Source organism: Rattus rattus, chromosome 16, assembly GCF_011064425.1.
Source record: "Rattus rattus isolate New Zealand chromosome 16, Rrattus_CSIRO_v1, whole genome shotgun sequence".
NCBI lineage: Eukaryota > Metazoa > Chordata > Mammalia > Rodentia > Muridae > Rattus > Rattus rattus.
This window is the reverse complement of record NC_046169.1, coordinates 726,377-748,364: the sequence shown is the minus strand read 5'-3', so window position 1 is coordinate 748,364 and position 21,988 is coordinate 726,377. Positions and strand designations below refer to the sequence as shown.

The window sequence follows — 21,988 nt, the reverse complement described above, 5'->3', positions numbered from 1 at the left end:
GGCAGTTGGCTGGATTAACGGATACTGCCTGGGCTCTAATGTAAGACCTTAGGGTGTCGCTTATGGTGTGGAGGAGACGAGGCTCTTATCCTTGGTTGCTCTTTAAAAAAAAAAAAAAATATATATATATATATATCAAAGCTGGCCTTCTAGAGGTCAGGCTTTGTTCTAAATTGCATTTCTATCAATTAAGAATCTAACCTTTCCCCCCAGTTCAGTGTTTGTTCTCTATTGCCCAGCGATGCAACATTGTTTTCATGTTGATGCCGCACATGTTCAATAATACATAGTTACGACCTTGATGTTTTCAGAGTAAGGTATTCTAGGCTCTTTCAGAGCCCATTCCTCATTATACAAGGGACCGGGCAATATTGTCACATTTATTTTTTTCAGTTACTATAGTGCTTCTGAGAATCACTCCATTTATTTTAAAAATGTAGCCAAGAGAGCAATGAATTACGATCTTGGCAGCTGGGATGTCCAGCCCTCAAGGGTTCTTCATAGCTATAAAGTGACTACACACTATTTCCTGCCTTGCTTAGCTTCTTGAAACACAGTTTCTCATTTTCCCAAACACCATGCCATTCCTTCTCTCTTTCTCCACCCGTCTTCCATTCCCCCAGAGTGAGACGGTGATGACTCCTCACATCTGGCTCGATGCCCCCGTTCTGGACTGTCAAGCTGACATACCCAAAGTAGAGTCTCAGTCCCACGAGAGCCAACGCTGATTCTGTGAGCTCGGCTAATGGCATCTGTTACTGTGTTCCCGAGTTTAACCTCTTCACTGTTCACACAGCCGCTTCTGACTTACCAAGCTTTACACACACACCTCTGAACCTTCCACAAATCAATGGAGAACAAACTCCTCAGATCCCAACAAGAACACAAAGCAACATATGATCCTGTAACATTCTCTCCTTTTCTGCCTGAAAATTATCTTGCCTCTTTTTGCGTAGTCATCAAATGAGGCTCATTCGCTATTATCATGAGAGAAAGTTATAAAAATCAGGCCAGCAAAAATTTCCACACGGAAAGGCACTAAATGCTGATGAGGAGGACGAAGCAATAGTAACAGGAAGTAAGGTCTTCACTGGAGTCGGATTAAACCTTTTAAAAACTTTGCTGATTTTATGCATATGCCTATGTGCCTGAGTGTATGTGTGTGTACCAGTGACAGACACCAGAAAAGGTTATCCGGTCCCTGGAACTAGAACCCTGGGCCCTTGCGAATTGTTATTTGGTTGCTAGGAATCCGACCCAGGTACTGTGGAAGAGTAGCCAGAGTTCTCAGCCGCTGAACCATCTCTCCCCCTCCCAGTTAAACTTTCTGCTCAAAGTGTTTAGTTATTAGCTAGGCTAGGTTTCATTTTAAGTCAGCCAAAAGTAAGACCACTCTCTCTCTCTCTCTCTCTCTCTCTCTCTCTCTCTCTCTCTCTCTCTCTCTCTCTCTCTTTCTGTGTGTGGTGCACACGCACGCTTCTGAATCCAAAGAATTCTATTCATTCAATTCCAGGCTTAGAATTCATTAAGTTTTCTACCTTTTGTTGTTGTTGTTTGGTGGTGGTGATGGTGATGGTGGTGGAGGGTTTTTTGTTTATGTTTGTGTTTGTTTGTTTGTTTGCATCAACCACTTGTAAAGAGCAAAGAGCTGGGGAGGAGAAATTATGATGGCTTTCATATGGCTCCTCAGCTATGGTTAAACTGACTAGCAGTTGCTTTACCCACACCCTCTGGCTCTCCCTGCGGTGCCTGTGGATACAGAACTCTCCTGCAGAGAGAGCTCTCCCCGGCTTCTCCTGTCAGAACTCCTGGACTTTGTTTCTGTCGTGGTTTTTTGGTTTGGGAATTTTGGTTCTGTTTTTTAAAACCAGTCTCTCTGGCTGGGTCTGACTTGTTACCACCCCTCCAGTCAGAAATAATGTTGTTCGACTAGCATTATGCTAGTCTCCTCTCTCGTGTTCTTTTTAAATTGAGACATATGCTCACTATAAGCCTTTATTAGCACTTACTATAAGTTCCCACTAGTTCCCCGTGGACCAGCAGCCTACCCAGGATCTTTGAAAGGCCACCTGCATCCTGTGTAGTGATTCTTGGCAGCGGCTTCCATATGACTAGTACTTTGCAGTTGTTTAGTGGTGATGAAAAACTGGAGGAAGTGGACAAATTAAAGGAGCAGGGCTGGGTGTTCAGGTTGTCTCTTTAGGTCTTCTCTGTAAGAAGAGCATCTTTTCTAGCTCCCCTGTCCAATGGTGGTCCCGAGGGTCTTTATTTACCCTAGTGTCAACATAGGATTCAAAAGTTTGTTTTTCTTTAGAAACGTTTTATTTCATTAATTCCGTTGTGATGAAGGCTAGTATTTTATCCGCAGCGACCCGTACTTACTTGAAATGGTGTATTTCAAATACACAGCTGCAGGTAACACGGCTACCTTCTTTTGTTTTTTTTTTTTTTGATTAAACCTAGTTGCCGCTGACTTTAGGAAAGTAAAAAACTTTGTCTTTCATAACCTCAAAAAGTTCCTACGCCAGGGCGTGTTCGGCCCCTCCTGTCCTCTCTGTGTCCCTCTCCTCTCTCAGCTCTGGTGTTGGGGGGCTTGGTGAGCCCCAGGCGCTTCTAATTCTCTAATAGCTATTAACATGAAGGATCTCAGCTGCTGGTGCAGCCTCGCGGTCAGCTTTGGGCTGATGGACACGCCCAGTACTTTCTCCTCCTCCTGTGATTGGCTCCCGAGGTCACGTGAGAGCCCCGGAGGGTTGGAATTCTGACTTGTGGCTTTTGGCACTCCTTTTTCTTTTTAAAAATCGCTGGGTCTGTGGCTCTCTCCTGGGGCTCGGTGCCTTTGCCCGAGGCTGGAGACAGCTGCGAAAAGCCACCGGCAGCTGAGGTGGCAGTGGAAACTCTCCCGAGATGTTCAGTCAGGTGCCCAGGACGCCGGCTGCAGGCTGCTACTGTCTAAATCCCTTGACACCTGAGAGCCAGGAGATGTACTTGCGATTTGATCAGACTGCCAGACGCTCTCCCTACAGGATGAGCCGGATCCTAGCGCGCCATCACCTAGTGACTAAAATTCAGCAAGGTGAGTTGCGGGCACTGCCAAGGTGCCGCTTATTTCTGTTGGCTCCGTCTTGTGCTACTTACAAAGTTAGTGTTTGCACTGTACACCGCACGGATTCTTATGCCACGCTGCGTGGAATTCTTTCAAATAACTTTAGACCTCGGTTCTAAGCAGTCTGTCACAGCACTGAGCGCCGCCTAACTCACAAAAATATTTCCAGCAGGACGTGAATCATGAATTCCTAATCCTCCGTGTGTCAACAGAGCAAGTGAGGAAGGTTTACTCAGTGTGTGTCTTGGGGAACTTTTCTGCAGGTAAACTCATACTCTGGTCACATTTAAAAGTGGACACTTGTTTGTTTAATTGGGGAGAGAGCAGAGAGCTGGTGGCTAATGCCCAGGGTTTATAGTACATCTTCATTGAAGGGAAACAGCAGGAATCTTACCTTAAGGCCATCGGACTGACAACTTGAATTACATTCTCTTCCTGTCTGTGTGTTTGTGTGGATAGTTACCACTGATTTGTTGACATGGTTTTCTTGCTAAAGGATAAATGTGACTCTTCACCTCAAAACAGAGCCTATGAGTACACACCCTTAGCCCTGGCTTCCTAAGGCAAGTTGACAGTACTGATTCAGACTAACTGATCCTTTTCTATTCTCGGGGGAAAAAAATTAAAAACTCTTGTACCCTGAACATTAATAAAACTCATGATTTTTTTTAAGGCTTAAAGCTTAAAACATGTCCCTGTGTGGTAGAAATCCAAAGAATGGGAAGCGAGCCACTGAGCTGGTAACCATTTAAAAGACAGACACATCTATCCACAGTCAGTAAATAGTCACCTCGCTCCTAACTACAGACCTAACTGAACCATTACATTGGCCCTACCAGGAATTTCAAGAGCTATTATGAAAACACAGTTCCCAGTTAGATAAATGAATTTGAGATTATATTGAATTTTAGAGGGGAAGTTAAAGTCTGTAATCTTAAAAGATCTTACTGTAATGTCTCCAAAAGGAACAATACATATTCTAGCAACGGCCTTTAACGAGATTGTCTCCTTGGAAATCGGCATTTGTTTGGGAAGGTTCAGGAACTGGCTATGTGTGAAGGATACTGGGGCCGCATACCAGTCTGATTTCAGGAAGGATATTAAGTCACTCCATGAACTCTGTGTGCAAGTCTCACTTGAATAGAAACAAAAGTATCCCCGGTGGCTGGATTTAAAAATACATTCAGTGCAGAGTAAGAACCAGCTCCATTTTCTCTTCAGAAACTTCTTACCGTGGGGGTGTGTTGGGTATTAGGTATATGATCCTGTAGACATTGGGACTTAGTAAGTGACGGGAATCTGTCATATGCAGGCTGTACTTGTTTCTCCACGTGTGTATAAAGGACGTATGTTAGAAACAGCATGTAGACCTACATGAATTGTCTTCCCAATCTTCTTTAAATGTAGTGTCAGCCACTGACATGTTCTTTTGGGATAATGGTTGTTCTTGGTGAATTACCACCGAGAGTGGGTCATTCTTTATACGAACACCGTATCTCTGTCTGTGTTTTATTTTTCATATTTAGAACCTGGGAGGCAGCTCCTTGTTTTTTATGGTGTAATGGAATGATTGGGGTGAGTGGATTCCTAAGGGTTAAAAGCTACGGGTAGGAAACAGGAAAGGGTTCCTACCCTCTAGTGACTCAGAACTCATGATGGGTTAATATCACACAATGTTTCCTGAGCAGATATAAAATGATTTTTTTTAAATCAGATATTGATAGATTGGTTTGGGGTCACACCACGGGATGTTAATGGAGCATGTGCAACCTATCAGGCTGTGAGAATTATGAATGCTACTTTATTCTGTCAAAAAAAAAAGTGCTTTTAGTTAGTTGCCACTTTGGATCCATTGTAAAGATGAGAAAACAGAGGCACACGCCATTCGGAGCCTTACAGAAGAGCTGGCATTTGAACACAAATCCTGAGACTCATGCTCTTCCATGTACTGTACTGAGTTTTGGTTTTTATACTGAATGCTAAATCAAAGGCTGGACCTCTAGTGGGTTTGGGGTGCTATAATATACCAAAGACTGTGCAAGTACAGACAGCAAGCACTCCATGACAGAATCCGAGTTGGCTCCTCCTCCTCTGATTTCCAGTCAGGCTTTATTCCTAGAGTGGGAGCGATGAGTTTGGTTCTGTTTGAATGGTTAGTACCCAGTAGTACAGGATACCTAACAACCTTTAATTATCCAATTAAAGCAGAGTGCATATAAAAGTTAGTGTATTATATTTGTATATCCGTGTCATAAAATGACAGGCACCAGCAGTAAACGTGCACCAGCATTCTCCTTTAGGTCTTTCAGAGAAACTTTTGCACTAGATCGACGTAATTCTCAGCACCATGGCTACGATTGCTTGTGGCTGCTAGGAAGAGTACAGAGAAGAGCCAGTTGCTGTCTGATGACCTCATCTAGAGAGCTAATCAATGGCCACGATTCAACGGCAGACACACTCACGGGGATGGAAAAAAGGGAGGGGGAATAATGAAACCGTCCATGGTGCTTAAGATCTGAACTGGTACCCGAGACGAATCTGAGCTTGCTTGTCTCACCGCACACTCCAGAACATGCACACGTTGTTTCTCTAGCCCCTTACACAAGTGCTCTGTAGTTAATTTCGTCTCAGAGAGAGGTTTAAAATGGAGAGCCATGAAGCAGAGAATGGGCTGGAACTCACACCGCTCTAATCCCTGCCCCTTCCAACCCATTCTTACTGGAATCAATTGGGAAATTGTTGTGGGAGAAAGAGAAAAGAAACAATAATGCTTGGAGGACCTCACTACTTACTCCCCTCACCAGGAGGCACTGTGGAGAGGGAGAGGGGGAGTGGGAGGGGAAAGGGGGGGAGAGAGAGAAAAGAGGATGTGAGTGTGAGGGTATAGTTAGACTGTGGCAAGATAGAAGTGGCTTTGTTTTCTAAGTTTTATTATAGTAAAATATATATAACTTAAACTAACCATAAGCAGCCATTTTTTTTCCTTTTTTCTTTTTTTTTTTTTTGGAGCTGGGGCCCGAACCTAGGGCCTTGTGCTTGCTAGGCAAGCGCTCTACTGCTGAACTAAATCCCCAACCCTTAAGCAGCCATTTTTAAGTGTACCGAATGGTCATTATTACAGCGTTTGCAGCCACTGCTGTTGTCCTCCTCTGCCTTTATGTCTACTGGAACTGAGACTGATTGACTGACTACACACCTTGCATATGGAGGCTCACACAGTATTTGTCTTTTGTGACCGGGTGATTTCATTTAAGGCCAGTGTCCTTTAGGTCCATCTGAATTACAGTATTTTCATGAGATTTGTTTCCGACCGAATGCTGGGTAGTATTGCATTGTGGCTATACCGTATTGTCTCTTTATGATAGCTGTTATAATCTGCATGCTGGAGAAGAACTGGACTTCTATTGCTGCTCTCTCAGGATATCAAAACATCATGTTTTCACATACATGCACACGCCATTTGGAAAAGTCCAATTGAAGCAGACCTAGGAATATGATTGGCTTTTGAAAAAAAAACTCTCATGTTTTTTATTTGAAATTCTCAAAATCCATCCTGAGATGGCCCAGATTTCAGTAAAATACACCATCAAAAGGAAAAAGAGCAGGGATCCAAGCTCTAGGCTCTGCTTCAGTACTTTCTCCTACTCCATGGTGGCAGTGTCTAGAATATCACTGGGCCTTTGCTTTTGGGTGAGCAATATGAACAGACTATGATCACACACACACACACACACACACACACACACACACACACACGTAAACACACACACGCACACACATACATACACACACACACGCTTGCACACGTTTTTCCTTGTCATGTTTTAGAGTTCTCTATAATCGTGTCAGTAACTCTTTGTGTAGAAAACAGACGTAAGCACAGCTTGAGGGAGCCCATGAGAGAGCCATGGCCTCTCTGCCTCATGCAGTTGAACAGTGGCTTCTAATTTTTCTGAAGAAAGCGGTAAAACAAATTCTGGTTTTCGTTCTGCCCCTGCTACTTACTGACTGCTCCGATGATTTTGGGGAACACACAACTTCTAAAGACCTTCTTCCGTACAGTAAGGGTTTGGATTAAGCTCTCTGTAAAAGGTCCCTTCATGTCTGAAGTTGGCTAATCCTGTGTTCATGAGTGTCCCTTGAGAGAAGGAGGGTTCTTTCTCCCACTGTCCTTACTGTCCCCCAGTATCTACCTGTGCACGGCTGATCTGAGTGCTTTAGTTACTCATGTCGTAAGACCTCGTGAGGATGTGCGGTCTGTGGTCTATTTAAATGGCATAATTACTGTAATTATAGAGGAACTTTTCTTCTCAGGGCTCCTGGCCTTAATGTGAAGTGGTTGTCATGTGCAGCCCATCGCAGGGGTACAGCAGGTAGGCTGTGTCTGTGTGTGTGCCCTTGCACTCACCACGAGATTTCTTTGCTTGAGAAGAAATAGAGGATTCAGAAAATCTCACTGCTACGGAAAAGAGTGGAATCAGGGCTTTTGCTTAGTCTGAAATAATCTTTAGACACAGCCGCCGAGTTAACTCCACTAACGTGAAGTGTGCACGTCAGTCCCCAGCTGACTCCAGTGGGCGTGAGGAGCATATTTTTCTCTCCTTCATTACTGTGTCAAATGGCATCTTGGGAATTTGCCCAACCTAAGTGGTGAGCATCACCCATCCCTGGCGAGGGAGGACCCTCACCCACACTAACTGGGTAGTGTCAGCCTAAATTAAATGGTCATTTGTTCCCCTGAAATGTTCAGTCCTTCTTACCCAACTGCTCTCTGAGTAAGAGGGTGACAGTGATGGTAGAGGAACAAAGGAAGCCCAGAGACCAGGGACTGCACCTGTCACCTTGCCCATCCCTGTTGCTCAAGCCCCTTGAAAAGGAGTGTGGCAATCGGCATCCGTCTCATTGGCTAAATCACAGCCAGCTTCTCTCCAGTGCAGGAGACTGGAGGAGGGCCTGTTCAGGGAGGCTACTGTTTAACCAAAGTTGCAGGCGAACGGGTTAGTGGCTCAAGAGGTTTAAACGGATAATGCTTAAAACCTTACTATGCAGTACAAACAAGGGTGCACAAGTATACCCCAGGAAGAAGCTAGGGAAAGAGAGACATGTGTGTGAACATAGAGGGCCATCCATGTGTGCATAGAGGGCCATTCATGTGAGCATAGAGAGCCATGTCATGTATGTGAGCATAGAAGCCATGCATGTGAGCATAGAGACCATGCATGCGAGCATAGAGACCATGCATGTGAGCATAGAGACCATGCATGTGAGCATAGAGATCATGCATGTGAGCATAGAGACCATGCATGTGAGCATAGAGACCATTTATGTGAGCATAGAGACATTTATGTGAGCATAGAGATATGTATGTGAGCATAGAGGGCCATGAGCATTGAGTATGTGAGCATAGAGAGCCATGTCATGTATGTGAGCATAGAGACATTTATGTGAGCATAGAGATATGTATGTGAGCATAGAGGGCCATGCCCGTGAGCATTGAGACCATGCATGTGAGCATAGAGACCATGCATGTGAGCATAGAGACCATGCATGTGAGCATAGAGACCATTTATGTGAGCATAGAGACCATGCATGTGAGCATAGAGACCATTTATGTGAGCATAGAGACATTTATGTGAGCATAGAGATATGTATGTGAGCATAGAGGGCCATGCCCGTGAACATTGAGACCATGCATGTGAGATAGAGGGCCATGCCCGTGAGCATTGAGACCATGCATGTGAGCATAGAGGGCCATGCATGTGAGGATAGAGAGGCATGCCTGTGAGCATAGAGACCACGAATGTATGCAGAGAGACCGCATGCCCACAGCTGCAGGCTGCGGCTCTGATTTGCGATTTCATCAAGCAGTTCTCCAACCTGGATTCTGGGGCAGTGCTTTAAGGAAGTGGGGATTCATTTTCTCATCTTCTCCATCCCCCTTCAACTGTACTTTAATTCTTAGTAAAATTCATGACTGGCTCTAAAAAAGTGAGAGGCCTTGTTCTTCTGGGTAACATAATCATGGGCAGAGTTAGAAGCATAGAAGCATAGATCACAACCCCCCCAGATCAACATGGGGACTCCTAGCGAAGGTCACTTGATGATCCAAAACAACTGAGCTTGTGAAGAGCAAGCGACAAGTGACCACCAGTAAACCTGTCCTGTGAAGAGGATGGTGTGGGCAGGGCTTCAGCAGAAATGTCGTTACCAGAATTTTCTGTTTCTGCTTTTAGCTATGAGAATACAATAAAACATATACAAGGAGGCCAAGCCAGCCACACACTACACACCAGATACTTGAACAAAATAAAAGTAGGATTAAAAGTTTCTTGCCACTTCCATGGGGGCGGCTGGAACATGAGTTGGGTGTGAAGAAAGATGTCACGTGTTAGTTTGGGATAGCTTGGAGAAGAGCACTCAACTCGGTAAGAGCGTAAGAGGAAAAGAATACAACAGGAAGAAAAATACTGGCTAGTTTATAAGATAAAACCAAAAGGCATTACTACACTGAAGTAACAGAATTGGACTTCAAAGGAAAAAAAGAACAAAAAAATCACAATGGAGAGAGGGTGTTCCAGGTCCATGAGCTTCTCATGAGGAACAGTTTCCCACACCAGTCTCATGAGAAGCCGAGGTGGATGCTGTGTCAGTGGTTCCAACAGTGTCGTTTATGTCCGTGTGTGTGTGTGTGTGTGTGTGTGTGTGTGTGTGTGTGTTTTGTTTGTGAATCACATGAGTATCTGGTGCCTGTGGAGGTCAGGGGAGGGCACTGGATTCCCGTGGATCCTGGAGTTGTGGATTACTGCGAGCCCCCTCTCTGGCCCATCATTTACTTCTTGTACCTGGCCGTGGGTTTAGGACCACCACAAGCTTTCGCTCAGGAAGAGCGTCAGGAGAGGGGTGAGTGGATGTGAAAGAGGGCAGGTGCAGTCTTCCACAGTATAAAACCAGCGCAGAAGACACTTACAAGCCTCCCTCCCAGTCCGCACTGTGGGACAAGCCACAGTCCCAGGTCCATGCTCTCCCTGTCGGGCAGGACTCCCAGGAGGTGAGGATTCCAGCGGGAAACACTCTGAGGTGAAGTAACTTGGGAAATGATGCTTGTCTTTCCTTTCTTGAATATTCACACGCCATGAAGGCCCAGAGAAACTCTGCTGCAGGGAGCCTAAAGTTTGTTTAAGCTGCCACTCTTTGTCGTTTGTGGTGACCCCGTCCCATCGGACACCAGAGAGTGGGGTCTTCCGAAGCCAAGGCTTCTAAAGACCGAGGAAAGTGTGTGGCCTGCAGTCTGTTCATAACTCTCTTTGTATTTCTGGCATGCGTCAGGCAGTACCTAGTTAGAAGTCATATTTTTGGAGGGTGACACTACACATTTTTTGTTTTAAAAAATGGCCAATACCACATCTTTTAAAAAATTTTAATTAAAAAATTTTCATATAGTATATTTTGATAATATCTTTGCCTTCCCTAAACTCCTCCTAGGTCCTCTCCCACCTCTCCCTAACCACCACCACCCCCTGCCCCAATTTCATTTTCTTGTTTAAGACAAACAAAACAGGGGGAACAAAAATAAAATCAAAACAGACAAATAAAGAAAGAAGAGAAAATTCAACTGGGTAGAGGCAAGCTGGTCGCCTTTTTTTTTTTAATTAAAGCAATAGAATGAAGATTCTATTCTAAGAGGACAGTCCCTGCTCATATGTTGAACAGAAAATTGAGAATGTGTTTGAGCAGAGTTAATTGATTACCACAACAGTATAACTAGTCCCAGAGAAGTCTAAAACCCAAGCACAGATGCGCTGGACCCAGGGCAAGGCTGATTCCTGGCTTTGCGTTGATCTGACTTACGGTCTAATGGAAGTCTTGGAGGAGTTCCGAGGTGGGCCTAGCATTCCTGTAGCTAACTGAAGATGTTCTAGGGCTGTCTGGAAGTGGAGTCCTCACCCACAGGGAAGTGGGACGCCCTTCAGCGGCATCAAACTCTCACAGAAGCCTGTGTGCTAATGTACGGCCCCTGTCACCTCTGTGATCCAGAAACCTCTTTGGCTGCATTGAATGGATGGTGTCAGGCCATCCCTGATCTCAAGACCCTGTGTGTCAAGGAGAAGAAACACTCTCAGTACGGTGGGGGAAAGGGACCTGGGCAGAATGAGGTTATCAGCAGCTTGTGAATCCCCATTCCTGGGAAGTTTCCAGATATATTCTTAATATATTTTCCACTCCTGGCAAAGACATAACATTTGAACATTTACATGATGCATAGTTTTTCTTTTCCAAACAGAAATTTACAATATATCAAAATGCTATAAGGGAGCACAGGGCGTATCCTCCTAGCTAGCCTTAGCCTTTTTTAATAAAGTCATACCACAGTGTCTCTCTCTCTCTCTCTCTCTCTCTCTCTCTCTCTCTCTCTCTCTCTCTCTCTCTGGCAGGACACACACATCACCATGAAAATTTATGCACCAATGTTTAAAGAGACATAAATTCTCACTTCTCCTCCTTCCCCTTCCATCCCCCCCCCCTCCCCTCCCCTCCCCCCTTCTCCCTCCCCCTCTCACCTCTGTATCTAAAGGAATTTAAGAAAGAACATCGGGTGAAAAACAACATTAAAGTTACTGAATATACTACTGCTCTTAGATGAAGAAAATCAATGGGAATAAATTCAAAATATCTGGCCGTACTGACAAATGATTCCTCCTAAGGCATAGGAATACATTTTAAAAGACTCCTACAGAGGCAGAGCTGACTAGAATATAAATGTTAACTCTGCCTGTCAAATGGTCTGAGGACCACCAGAGTGAATTAGTGTAGCCGGGGATTGGCCAGTCACTGCATACCTGACTCATATCGCAACTTTCCCCTTCCGGGTTAACTTTGAAAAACCATTCATACGGATGGTAAGAGCCTTTTTTACTATTCAGTTTCTGTGAGTGAACAGTTAGTCTTCACCTAAATTTGATTGACAAAATAATACATTGAGGAAAGTTTGCATGGCTATAAAGTCACAGTTTCCTCCTAGAGTTTCGCTATCATGAAATTTCTTATGATATTTTAAATTCTGTAAGATTCAGAAAAGACTGATGAACCTAGCTTCGGTTTTCCAAATGGATCCATTCCAAGTAAAACTAGCATTCTTTTCCGTTGTCTCTCACGTATATGGGTACGTTGCCTGTGTTTATGTTTTTGTACGATGTGTGTGCCGTGCCGGTAGAGGCCGGAAGACCGTGTTGGATCCCCTGGGACTGGAGTTGCAGATGGAGTGAGCCATGTGGCTGCTGAGAGGAGAGCACAGATCCACTGCAAGAGCAGCCAGGGCTCTTGACCACGGACCCATTTCTCCAGCCCCCAAAGTGGAGTTCTTAAAAGAGAAATATAAGGAACCCACCCAACACTTTGAAGGATACAAAATATTTCCTGTTAAATGTATTTCTCCAAATAGACAGTGAAATCCCTTCCAAAGCCCTTCGTAGGTCGTGGGCTGTGATTCTCCTGTTCATGGTCGTCAAGCCACCTCCTCGCCTCCCTTGCCGTCCTGGTCGGAGGGCCTGCGAACCTCCTTTCCAGCAAGCTCACCTTCGGGGCTTCCAGGTCTGCGGTCTGTGGCAGACAAGGCTGCTTAGATGTTGTGTTGATGGCTGGCTTCCTAGAAGAAGGCTGGGAAGACCTTGGCAGGAAGGCAGGGGAGTCAGCCATGCAGTGTACCCTGAAGATGCTTTCGAAGGCTTTGCCATCTGTTGTTCTCCCATGCATTCAACATGGACTCCCACACTTTCAGAACCCATAGCCCAGGAGCCAGAGGCCTTTTGGGTTCTGTACCTTGAGTTGAGTCTCTCATCCTAGACCTTCCCAGCATGACCTCGATGAGGTTTCTTAAGGTTTCCTGTGATCTCGGGTGGACAGAGTGAAGTTCCTCTCTGCAGCCGAGTTATATTAAAAGGATTAAATGAAGGAATATAACTAAACACTGAACGTAGTGCCCAGTGCTCACTAGATGTCTGATATTAGAAAATACGCATCAAACATCCGTGGACATAAGAACTGTCAAGTTATGGTCGAAGAACATACCGTGTTTACTAGGACAGTTGTCATGCATGTCATACTTGTGCATGTCCTCAAAAAAGTATCTGTCCCAATATTTGAAGTATAAAACAAGGATTTTATATGATCTTTTCTTTTCTTCCTTTCCCTTTTCCTTCCTTCCCTTCCTTCCCCCTTCCCCCTTCCTTCCCCTTCCTTCCCTTCCCCTTCCTTTCCCTCCCCTTCCTTCCTTTCTCCTTCTCCTCCTTCTCCTTTCCTTCCTTCCTTTCTGTTTCTTTTCTTTCTTGGTTTCTTTCTTTTCTTTGTTTTTTCTTTCCTTGCTTTCATTCTTTTTCTCTTTTAACTACAACAAAACCTATTACCCCTCACAATCCCAGTTTTCTTTGGTCAGTAGTGATTCTCTCTGCTGCTCTGAGCAGGCCTGACATGATTAGCACAAGCTACTAACAGCAAAAGCCATGGGTTGTAACAAAGCTATTATTTGATTCAAAGGTCCCTGACTTTTGACATCCCCTGGTGGTGAGAAATCTAAGGCTGGTGGAGGACAGGAAGCCTCAGGAAGGGTGCTGTGGCAGAGTAAAGGACTGAGGGGTCAGCAGTTGGAGGAGAGAAGTCAGATCAAGGCCTGTGGAATGGGGAAGATTCATTCATCAGTAACAGCAAGATGCTGTGCATGGGACATCTGGGGGTTAACTGCAGCTTCTGTAATAAAGATCCTTTAATCTGTTATCATTGATGCCCCAACCTGGACAAGGGATGGTGTGAGGAAGTCACCTGAGTCTCCTGGATCTAAATTCCCTCTTCCACAAATCAAGCTGTAAACAGATCCCTCTAGAATTGGTGTTGTAACTTCATGTGGCTTAGCACCAAGTAAGTCACGCAAACTTTCAGAACATGTTGCTGCTGCTAACAGGCTGTTTTCATTTGGGGATGAGCAGGGAGGCTGCCATAACTAAGTACCACAGACAAGGTCACTTAGACAATAGAAATCTGTTCCCTTGATGTTCCGGACTCTAGAAATTTGCGAGCAATGTGCTGGAATCGTCGGCACCTTCTAAGGTCTCTTTGCTTCTAGATGAGCATCTCTGACATTGGCCTTGGTAACGCCATCCCTGTGTATATCTGCAACCTAGTCTTGTCCTATGAAGACAACAATCCGATTGGATCAATCTACCTCGGCTATCTTGTCTTATGTCTGCTCTCTCTTCTGTCTCCAGTTCTAGTCATACTCCAAGGTACTGGGGCTTAGGACATCAGCATTCACACTTAAGGGAGACCCAGCAGATGGAAACCTTGACCAGGTCTATATTGTCCAGTTTCATGTTCTGTTGAGTAGAAGGAAGGTCATTTTTATTGTGCTTCTGTCAGTCACCCTCACTAGCTGCTTTCCTCTTTCTCGTCATTCAGACACACAGAGCAATCGTGGGGGTCTCTCATACACACTGGGCACCCCAATGCAAAGACATCTGAAATGGCCCCAAATCTGAAGCTCACAGAGCACAGATCTGGCCTCAGGTGACAGGACGCAGTCAACATGGCTGTACACCGAGAACACTGCATGTGATTGCCCTCCAGCATAAGAAGCATAGATGAATAACCGAGGCCCTACCCCCAAAGATAACTCATCCTGCCTGTGTCACTACTTCAAATCCCGCAAAACAAGTGGAGATCTGAGACACTTCTGGTCCTGAGTATTTCCTGTAAAGGCCACTTGGTCTGTACCCCCAGTTTTCTGAAGAGAAACCCAGGAATAAGTGACTACAACTTGAAAGACAATGAATGAAAGAGTAGATCTCAGTGGATCCTTCAGTCCTCATTAGTGTGGTTTCCTGGACTGTTATGAACTCTCGTAGTTTCACAGGGCCTTTCTCCCTCCAAATGTCCGAGTAAAGAAGCGCGTGGGAGAGAACATGTTAAAATGGACAGAAGGTTTGCTTTTCAGGTCCGTGAGGCTAGCGTAGAACTCGTGGTGGGCGTCAGCACAGCATCCCCCACTGTCCTCGGCTCTGCCTCTCTTCCATGCCCAGGGGTTTCCTTCCTCTTCCCACTGAGGTCTCCCTTCTGCTGTCTGATCTCACATACACCATTGCCCTCTCTACGTCTTGCCTTCCTGAAGGTCTTATCCCCTCCTTCCGTGGACTATCCTGTAGTTTCATCTCACATACATGCAAACACACATGCACACATATGTACACACATATATACATGCACACGTAATACACTCACACATGCGCACATAAACACATACATATATATTCACGCATACACACATGCACACTCAGTCTCATATACATATACGTGTACATACATACATACATACATACATACATACATACATACACTGTCTCCCACACATACATACATATGCTGTCTTAGTCAGGGTTACTATTGCTGTGATGAAACACCATGACCAAAGCAACTTAGGGAGGAAAGGGTTTGTCTAACTTCCACTTTCCCATCACAGTTGGTCATCAAGGCAAGTCAGGACAGGAACTCCAGCAGGGCAGGACCCTGGAGGCAGGAGCTGATGCAGAAGCCATGGAGGGTGCCACTTTCTGGCTTGTTACACATGACTTGCTCAGGCCATTTTCTTATAGGGCCCTGGACCACCAGCCCAGGGGTGTCCCCATCCACAATAGTCTGGGCCCTCCTTCATTAATCACTAATTAAGAAAAAACTAACACGCATGCCTATAGCCCTGTTCTTATGGAAGCATTTTCTCAACGGAGGCTCCATCCTCTCAGATGACGTTAGCTTGTGTCAAGTTGACACAGACACAGCACATAGGCACACATGCACATACCCAAGCATACACACACTTTTAAATCCAAGTGCCACATGTAAGGGAAAACGTGGTGTTTTTCTGATCCTGGCCTATTTTGCTTAATTGTAGCCATTTTCAATCTCACCCATTTTTCTTGCAAATGGATGTCACAATTTCATTTTTTTTTTCAGCTGAATAAAAGTCCATTGTGTGTGTGTATCCTGTTTTCGGCGTGCATTCGTTGGTTTATTGGTGGGTCTCAGGCTAGTTTGAATGGCACGGCAGTAAGCGTGGATGAGAAGAATCTCTGGGATCTGCTGACTTTGAGTCCTTTCGCATGCAACCGTGCGGTCATCTGGTTGTCGTATTTCTAGTTTCTGGAAGGCTCTCTAAACTGATTTACCCAGGGACTGCAGGGATCGCGCGTTCCTGTCCTGTCAGTGGTAAGCCAGGGTCTGCCTTTCCCCACGTCCAGAAGCATTTGCTGCCATCTGTCTTATTGGTGACAGCCACTCAGATGGGCTCTCAGAGCAGGTCTAGCCTGTGTGTCTCTGGTGGTTGAGGAGACTGAATGTTTTTAAGTATTTATCAGTAAGAATTTTATTCAGTTCATCACTTTATCTATCGATTGGGTGATGGCTTAGGGCTTTTTCCTGTTTAATTTTTGCAGTTCTTTCCAACCCCCCAATATTGATCCCCTGTTTAATGTGTAGCCAGAGGAGACTTACGCCCAGCCGATAAATTAAAAACTAAGCTCTCTGCATCCCGTGCTAACTCTAATAAGTTTTTAAACTATTTTAATAGTTAATTTCTTATAAGAGCATCATCCCTGTTAATTGAAGAATTATTCTTTATATTTACTGAATCCCTCAGCTAAGAAAGATGAAATAGGAATATGATATTTGTCGAGATTTATCCCCAGAAGTAAATATATTGATACTTTGGCAGATACACTATATAAAAGCTTCTGCTCTGTTGATTTTTATAGAAAATATATACTTTTAATCCTCTCGAGATAGCTATCCCCGAGGACAGAGAATCAGTGTGTGCGGCCTTCTGTAGTCATCATGACATGATGGTAATTTTGAGCCTTGTAAAACCCCCTTTTTTTTTAATAGGATGCAATGTTTGATGTCTGCACCTGGCATAGCATGAACCCGGATGGCTGTGCAGTATCCTCTTAGTGGCTTGACAGTTGGGGGGACAATTCTAAGCTCGTTGTCTGGTTGAGTCTGCACCCGGGTGAATATATGCACGTGTGAATGCATCCAGGCGTGAGTTGGCTTCAACGTCATGATTAGGAAGCCTTACTCCATACAGTCTGGTTTTCTATGAGACGGGAAAACCCATGAAGGAGTCTTCCTGGTCTAAAATGTTTCTGAAAGCTAGGAAGTAAGGTAGAGGAGTTTCCAGGTCAGCACCAGCCTGCTTGGTCTCGGTCCAAGAACTCGAGTGTGTGGGGTCTTCAGCAACAGAATCACACCCCCCCCCCGAGTTCTTGAGAGTAACCAATGGCGTTGGACATAACCTGTCGTGTTTGGGGGCCAGAGGGACATCACTGACCAACAGTCCCCAAAGAAGTAACTCCTGGTGCTGGTCTTTTTTTTTTTTTAATTCGTTAGCCTGTGGTGTGTAAGAGGAGCCCTGCTGCCCCATTGCAAGTTTAAATGTTCCGAATCTCATTTCCCCCAAATCGTGGCTTTGCAAGTGGAATCTGTGGCACAGAAAGGCACACTTCCGTGACTGGTTCTGTGGCGCGTTAATGTAAACTCACCTGCTAGACTACGGGCGCCTGGCAGCTGCAATGGTCAAACATTAACTTAACTGCAAGACAAGGGATTGTTTCAGAGTCCGAGTTTTCCTCCTCCCCCACCTCCAGGTTCCCAGCTTCGCTCTGCACGAGGCTGTTCTGTCTCTGTTTCCTTCACGTGAGCCTTTTTCCTGTCACTGCTGCCCTCGTATTGTTGATTACCATTTCAGAGCCTGCTCTGGACACTGCAGCCCATCAATGCCAAGAATGACCTAGGGTGCAGATGAGGTCTTTTCGACTCACTGACAGTCGCTCTTCCTCATTCTGCTTGAGCCTTGCAGGTAGAACCATACCCTGGGGTGAGCCCTGCTTCACATCTCCATGACGTCATAGCAGTAGGAAAAAAAAAAGTTTGCTAACATCTGTGTGCTGGAAGATGAAACATTCAGGCCCAAGTCTTTATATTTCACATCATACATACATCTTTTTTTTTTTTCTTTTCTTTTTTTTCGGAGCTGGGGACTGAACCCAGGGCCTTGCGCTTGCTAGGCAAGCTCTCTACCACTGAGCTAAATCCCCAACCCCTCATATATACATCTTAAGCTTGGGAATATTTGTCCTTTCTAAGCATAGCAACAGCAGTCTTCAAGCTAACTTCCTAGAGCCTTCCCCGGGATAACCTATCACCTGTTTTCAAGGAATCTAGCATGGTTGGATATGGTCCTCCCACTGTGTTTTCATTAAGACCTGAGTTTACCCGTCTGGAAAATAAGCAAGATGGAGGCTCCACCATGCACTCGCCCTCCCCTTCCTTAGGTGAGTGAACCACGGCTCCAGAATGCTGCCTGAACCTTCCTGATGCCCCACAGCCTGTGAGCACTGGAGCTCTACCCTGAACTCAAGTCTGGGTGAGCTAAGAACCGGTGTTACTCACCACTGCCAATCCCGTCCTCCTCCTAATTATGGGTAGACATTGTCTACTTGGTCCCAAAGATGGCTTGAGTGCTTATTCTTTGTCATTATAGACACAGCTGGCCCCTCCTCGCCCCCTCTCCCATTGCTGGAGAATGGTCAGTCGTTCAGCTTGTGACCATCTTACCCTGACACCCCTTTCTGCCCTCCCGCTGCCTTCCCAGGGCTGGCCATCCTTTATCAAGAACTCTGCGTCCAGAGTAAATGTCAGGCAGCAGGGTTTCTTGCCAGAGGCTGGATAGTGTGGTTAGGTAGGCCCTGACCCAAGAAGAGGGCAAAGAAAATTTTCCTCTACCCTTAGCCCAACCTCCTCACTTCCTACCCTTCAGAATGTTGCCTTTCTCCCAAAAAAGTGCCCAGTGGAGGGCCCAGCCTCCCCTACACTTCCCGGGGGCTCCCAGGCTAAGTCTCCTGTGCCCGCACAGCGCCTCTTTTCAGACAGGAGCTGAACACACTGGGCTTGAGTTGAACCTGTGTTGGTCTGGGGGACAGCGGGTCTCAAATCCTCAGGTCTATAATGCTGAGAGAGAGTTAAAGAGGGTCTCGCGTGGAGGGTTTCTACCCTGCCCATTGGATAACTCTGACCTCAGGCCAGAATCATCCCAGTCGTCCCTGCCGAACAGTAGCTCGTCTTAGAAGAAACGATCAGTGCGCTGCCAACTTTGACTGTTCGGGAATTTTTGCCAGAAGCAAAACAGGATCAAAAATCATAAACAGACCTCCTCCCTTGCCACACCACCGCTATTTACCCGAGGAGACTGGAAAGCCGGCTGTGCCACGCAGCGCTCCGGGGAGGGGATTATTTTAAGCAGAAAAAGGCTAACTTGAGGAGTACTCACTTCTAGATGGTTCGAGACTAGTCAGGGTTCAGGAGGCAGACAGCACTAAGCAATGCCTGTCTTCCAAACACAAGCTACCTGTAGTCTCGGAGCATCCGTGGGGTAGAGAACCCAGGAGTGGTGTGAGCCTCGAGGAGAATGGCTATGTTTTAGGAGGGTAGACCCTACCCTGTGAGGCAAGCTCAAGGAGGCAAGAGGCCTGGCTTCTAGGGTACCTCCGTGCTAGGAAGAGTCCCCAATGCTCTCACCTCACCGCCCACCCAGTGTGCTTAGGGTTGGACCATGGGAGGATCAGCTCCTGCCCATCTGCAGTATTACTGAGGAGGGGAATGGAAAGAAAATGGCTGAAGTGAATGTGTGATACTCTAGCTCTTGATTGGCTCTCAGGCAGGGTCTGTGCTGTAGGGGTGACTGGACAGAGGTACCCAGCCGTGGGAGAGAGCAAGGCTCCAGTCTTTGCTGGCCTGGGTTAAGCACAAAGCTTACCTCTCTTCCAGAAACAATGATTCCCAGCACTCCCCAAGGACCTGGGAAGAATGTGCCACTCCAGCATTGGTGTGTTTTAAATTGGTTCCCGAGTCATTCTCCTAATTCCCAGCTTCCTTTAAAATTGTCTTATAGGCTTGATGTACTATGAGTAACTGTCTCACCCACTGAGGTCATTGCAAATTCGAATTCTCTGCTCTCGTTCCTCATCAGCTTGGAAGGGTCATGAGTATTATTTTGCACTTTATTTGACTAAGCTTTGTTTCGTCGAATAATTTCCTGCAACCATCAGCAAGGCGACACCTTTTAAAGCAGGAGATATTGTGTCACAGTTTGAGGGACTGTGACAGGGCAATGTCAGTGGCAGGCTTTGGGGTTTCTGGAAGGCCAGCTCACTGCCCACAGCTAAGATTTCATGAGGAACGATAGCCAGCCGTGGCCATGCACGCTTCGAGTCCTTCAGGCGTGTCCTCAGATAGCTGCTTGCAGGACTCCGAGGGGACAAAAGGAGGCCAGGGTCACACTGCCCAGTTGGTTTGACGCTTCCTTCTCTCTTCCTAGCTCAAGTGTTATGAGAGGAGAGTAGGAGACAGCAAACACACAGTGTGTAGACACATCTCATTATGTCCTCTGTTTCAGTATCCATTTCATTCTGTTTGCTTTAACTCTCTGTGAGCCTGCCCTGGCTGGATTTCCGGAGACAGTCACTACTCAGCAAGGAAGTCTTTGGAAAGTGCTCAGAGCATCTGCTTATGGCTTGGAAAGGCTGTGTAGCCTGAATTAAGTGGCGGGAACTGGAGGGAGAACATGAATGGAGACCAAAGGGGGCTGTTTGGTGGAAGAATACCTAAGCCCATGGCTTGCCAAAACGGGCTCCTTCACTTGAACCCTGGGACTTCGATGACTTCATCCCTGCCCTGGAGCAAGAGAATTAGCATCTATCCACGCCCACATCCATATCCACATAAATACAGGGTGCCTCCGGGTTTCCCAACAGCCTTTGTCTTAGTGGAACACTCTTTTCTTTCATAGCTAGCTCTGCCTGCTGGGTAGCCATTTAAATAAATTAGTGTGTTTGAGATCGTGTTAGTAATTTGACTTGGGTGCTATGCAGACTTCAGAACCTTGATTCAAGGTGCAGCACAAGAGGCTGAATCTTTTCTGAAATGTTAAGTTTGTAGATCATATGCGTTAGTTAAGGCCACCAGCCTTGTTATTTTCCGGATTTGGGGGGTGGGGTTCAAATCCAAGTCTTGGTGCTTTCTAAAGTGACCTTTAGTCCTTCCCAGGATTCCCGCAAACTTGTTTCCTAAACTACGCAGAATACTAATGATGGCCACTTGCAACTGCAAGAATGCAGTATTCCCACATCCTTGCACATGTATGCAGGTATGCTCACTGTAAGAAGAGAGCGTGACGCTAACAATAAAGTACAAGGCCCGTTCTACTGTGGAACAGTACTCACAGGGTGGATCAGAAGCCAGGCTGTTTGGAACACACATAGTGGAACTTCAGGCCACGGTCATAGGAGACCTAAAGTCAGCCCATGTGAAATACCCCCAGAGGAAGGACAAACATACAGAACAGCTTAGAAATCACACTTTTAAGCAAGGAGTTTCCTAGTAAAGTGGATTCAACTTCTGAAAGTATATAGCTGTCAAGGTTCAGTTAAAATAGGCCACATTTTGTGCTTTAACAAGGCTAAGCCACACAAGTACAGAGCAGAACTTCAGCTCCAGCATGGATACAACAGAAGAATACTTAACACTAGCTAATGGTTCATAGATCCAACCTAACTTCCCCCAATGAAGCACTGGCCCCTTAAAATACTTCTCCGGTGGGTTTGGAACACTTGGTAGGATAAGCCCAGGGGAAGCTTATCTCACACGCCTTAGCCCCCTTTCAAGTTTGCAGCTAAAAGGCAAGAGAATGCCTGGCCAGCATGGAGAACACATTTTCAAAGCCTAGAGTCCTCCCTTGGCTTCTTTTCAAAGGTGGCCTTTTAAGTCTTGTGTGTTTACCAAGTTCTGCTA

At 45.7% G+C, this 21,988-nt stretch overlaps 1 protein-coding gene across 5 annotated transcripts in view; it reads left to right on the top strand.

The window, feature by feature from the left end:
- Stard13 (StAR related lipid transfer domain containing 13) overlaps positions 1-21,988 on the top strand; it is a 210,722-nt gene that overhangs the window by 41,553 nt on the left and 147,181 nt on the right. For 3 of the 5 annotated variants that reach the window (XM_032886564.1, XM_032886562.1, XM_032886566.1), the window contains exon 1: positions 2,757-3,076. The exons of the other annotated variants lie outside the window; for them this stretch is intronic. In XM_032886564.1, coding sequence (XP_032742455.1) covers positions 2,908-3,076 — 169 coding nt within the window. In that variant the 5' untranslated portion in view covers positions 2,757-2,907. Of the gene's footprint in view, positions 1-2,756; positions 3,077-21,988 lie in introns of those variants that run through there. 5 annotated transcript variants of the gene reach the window in all.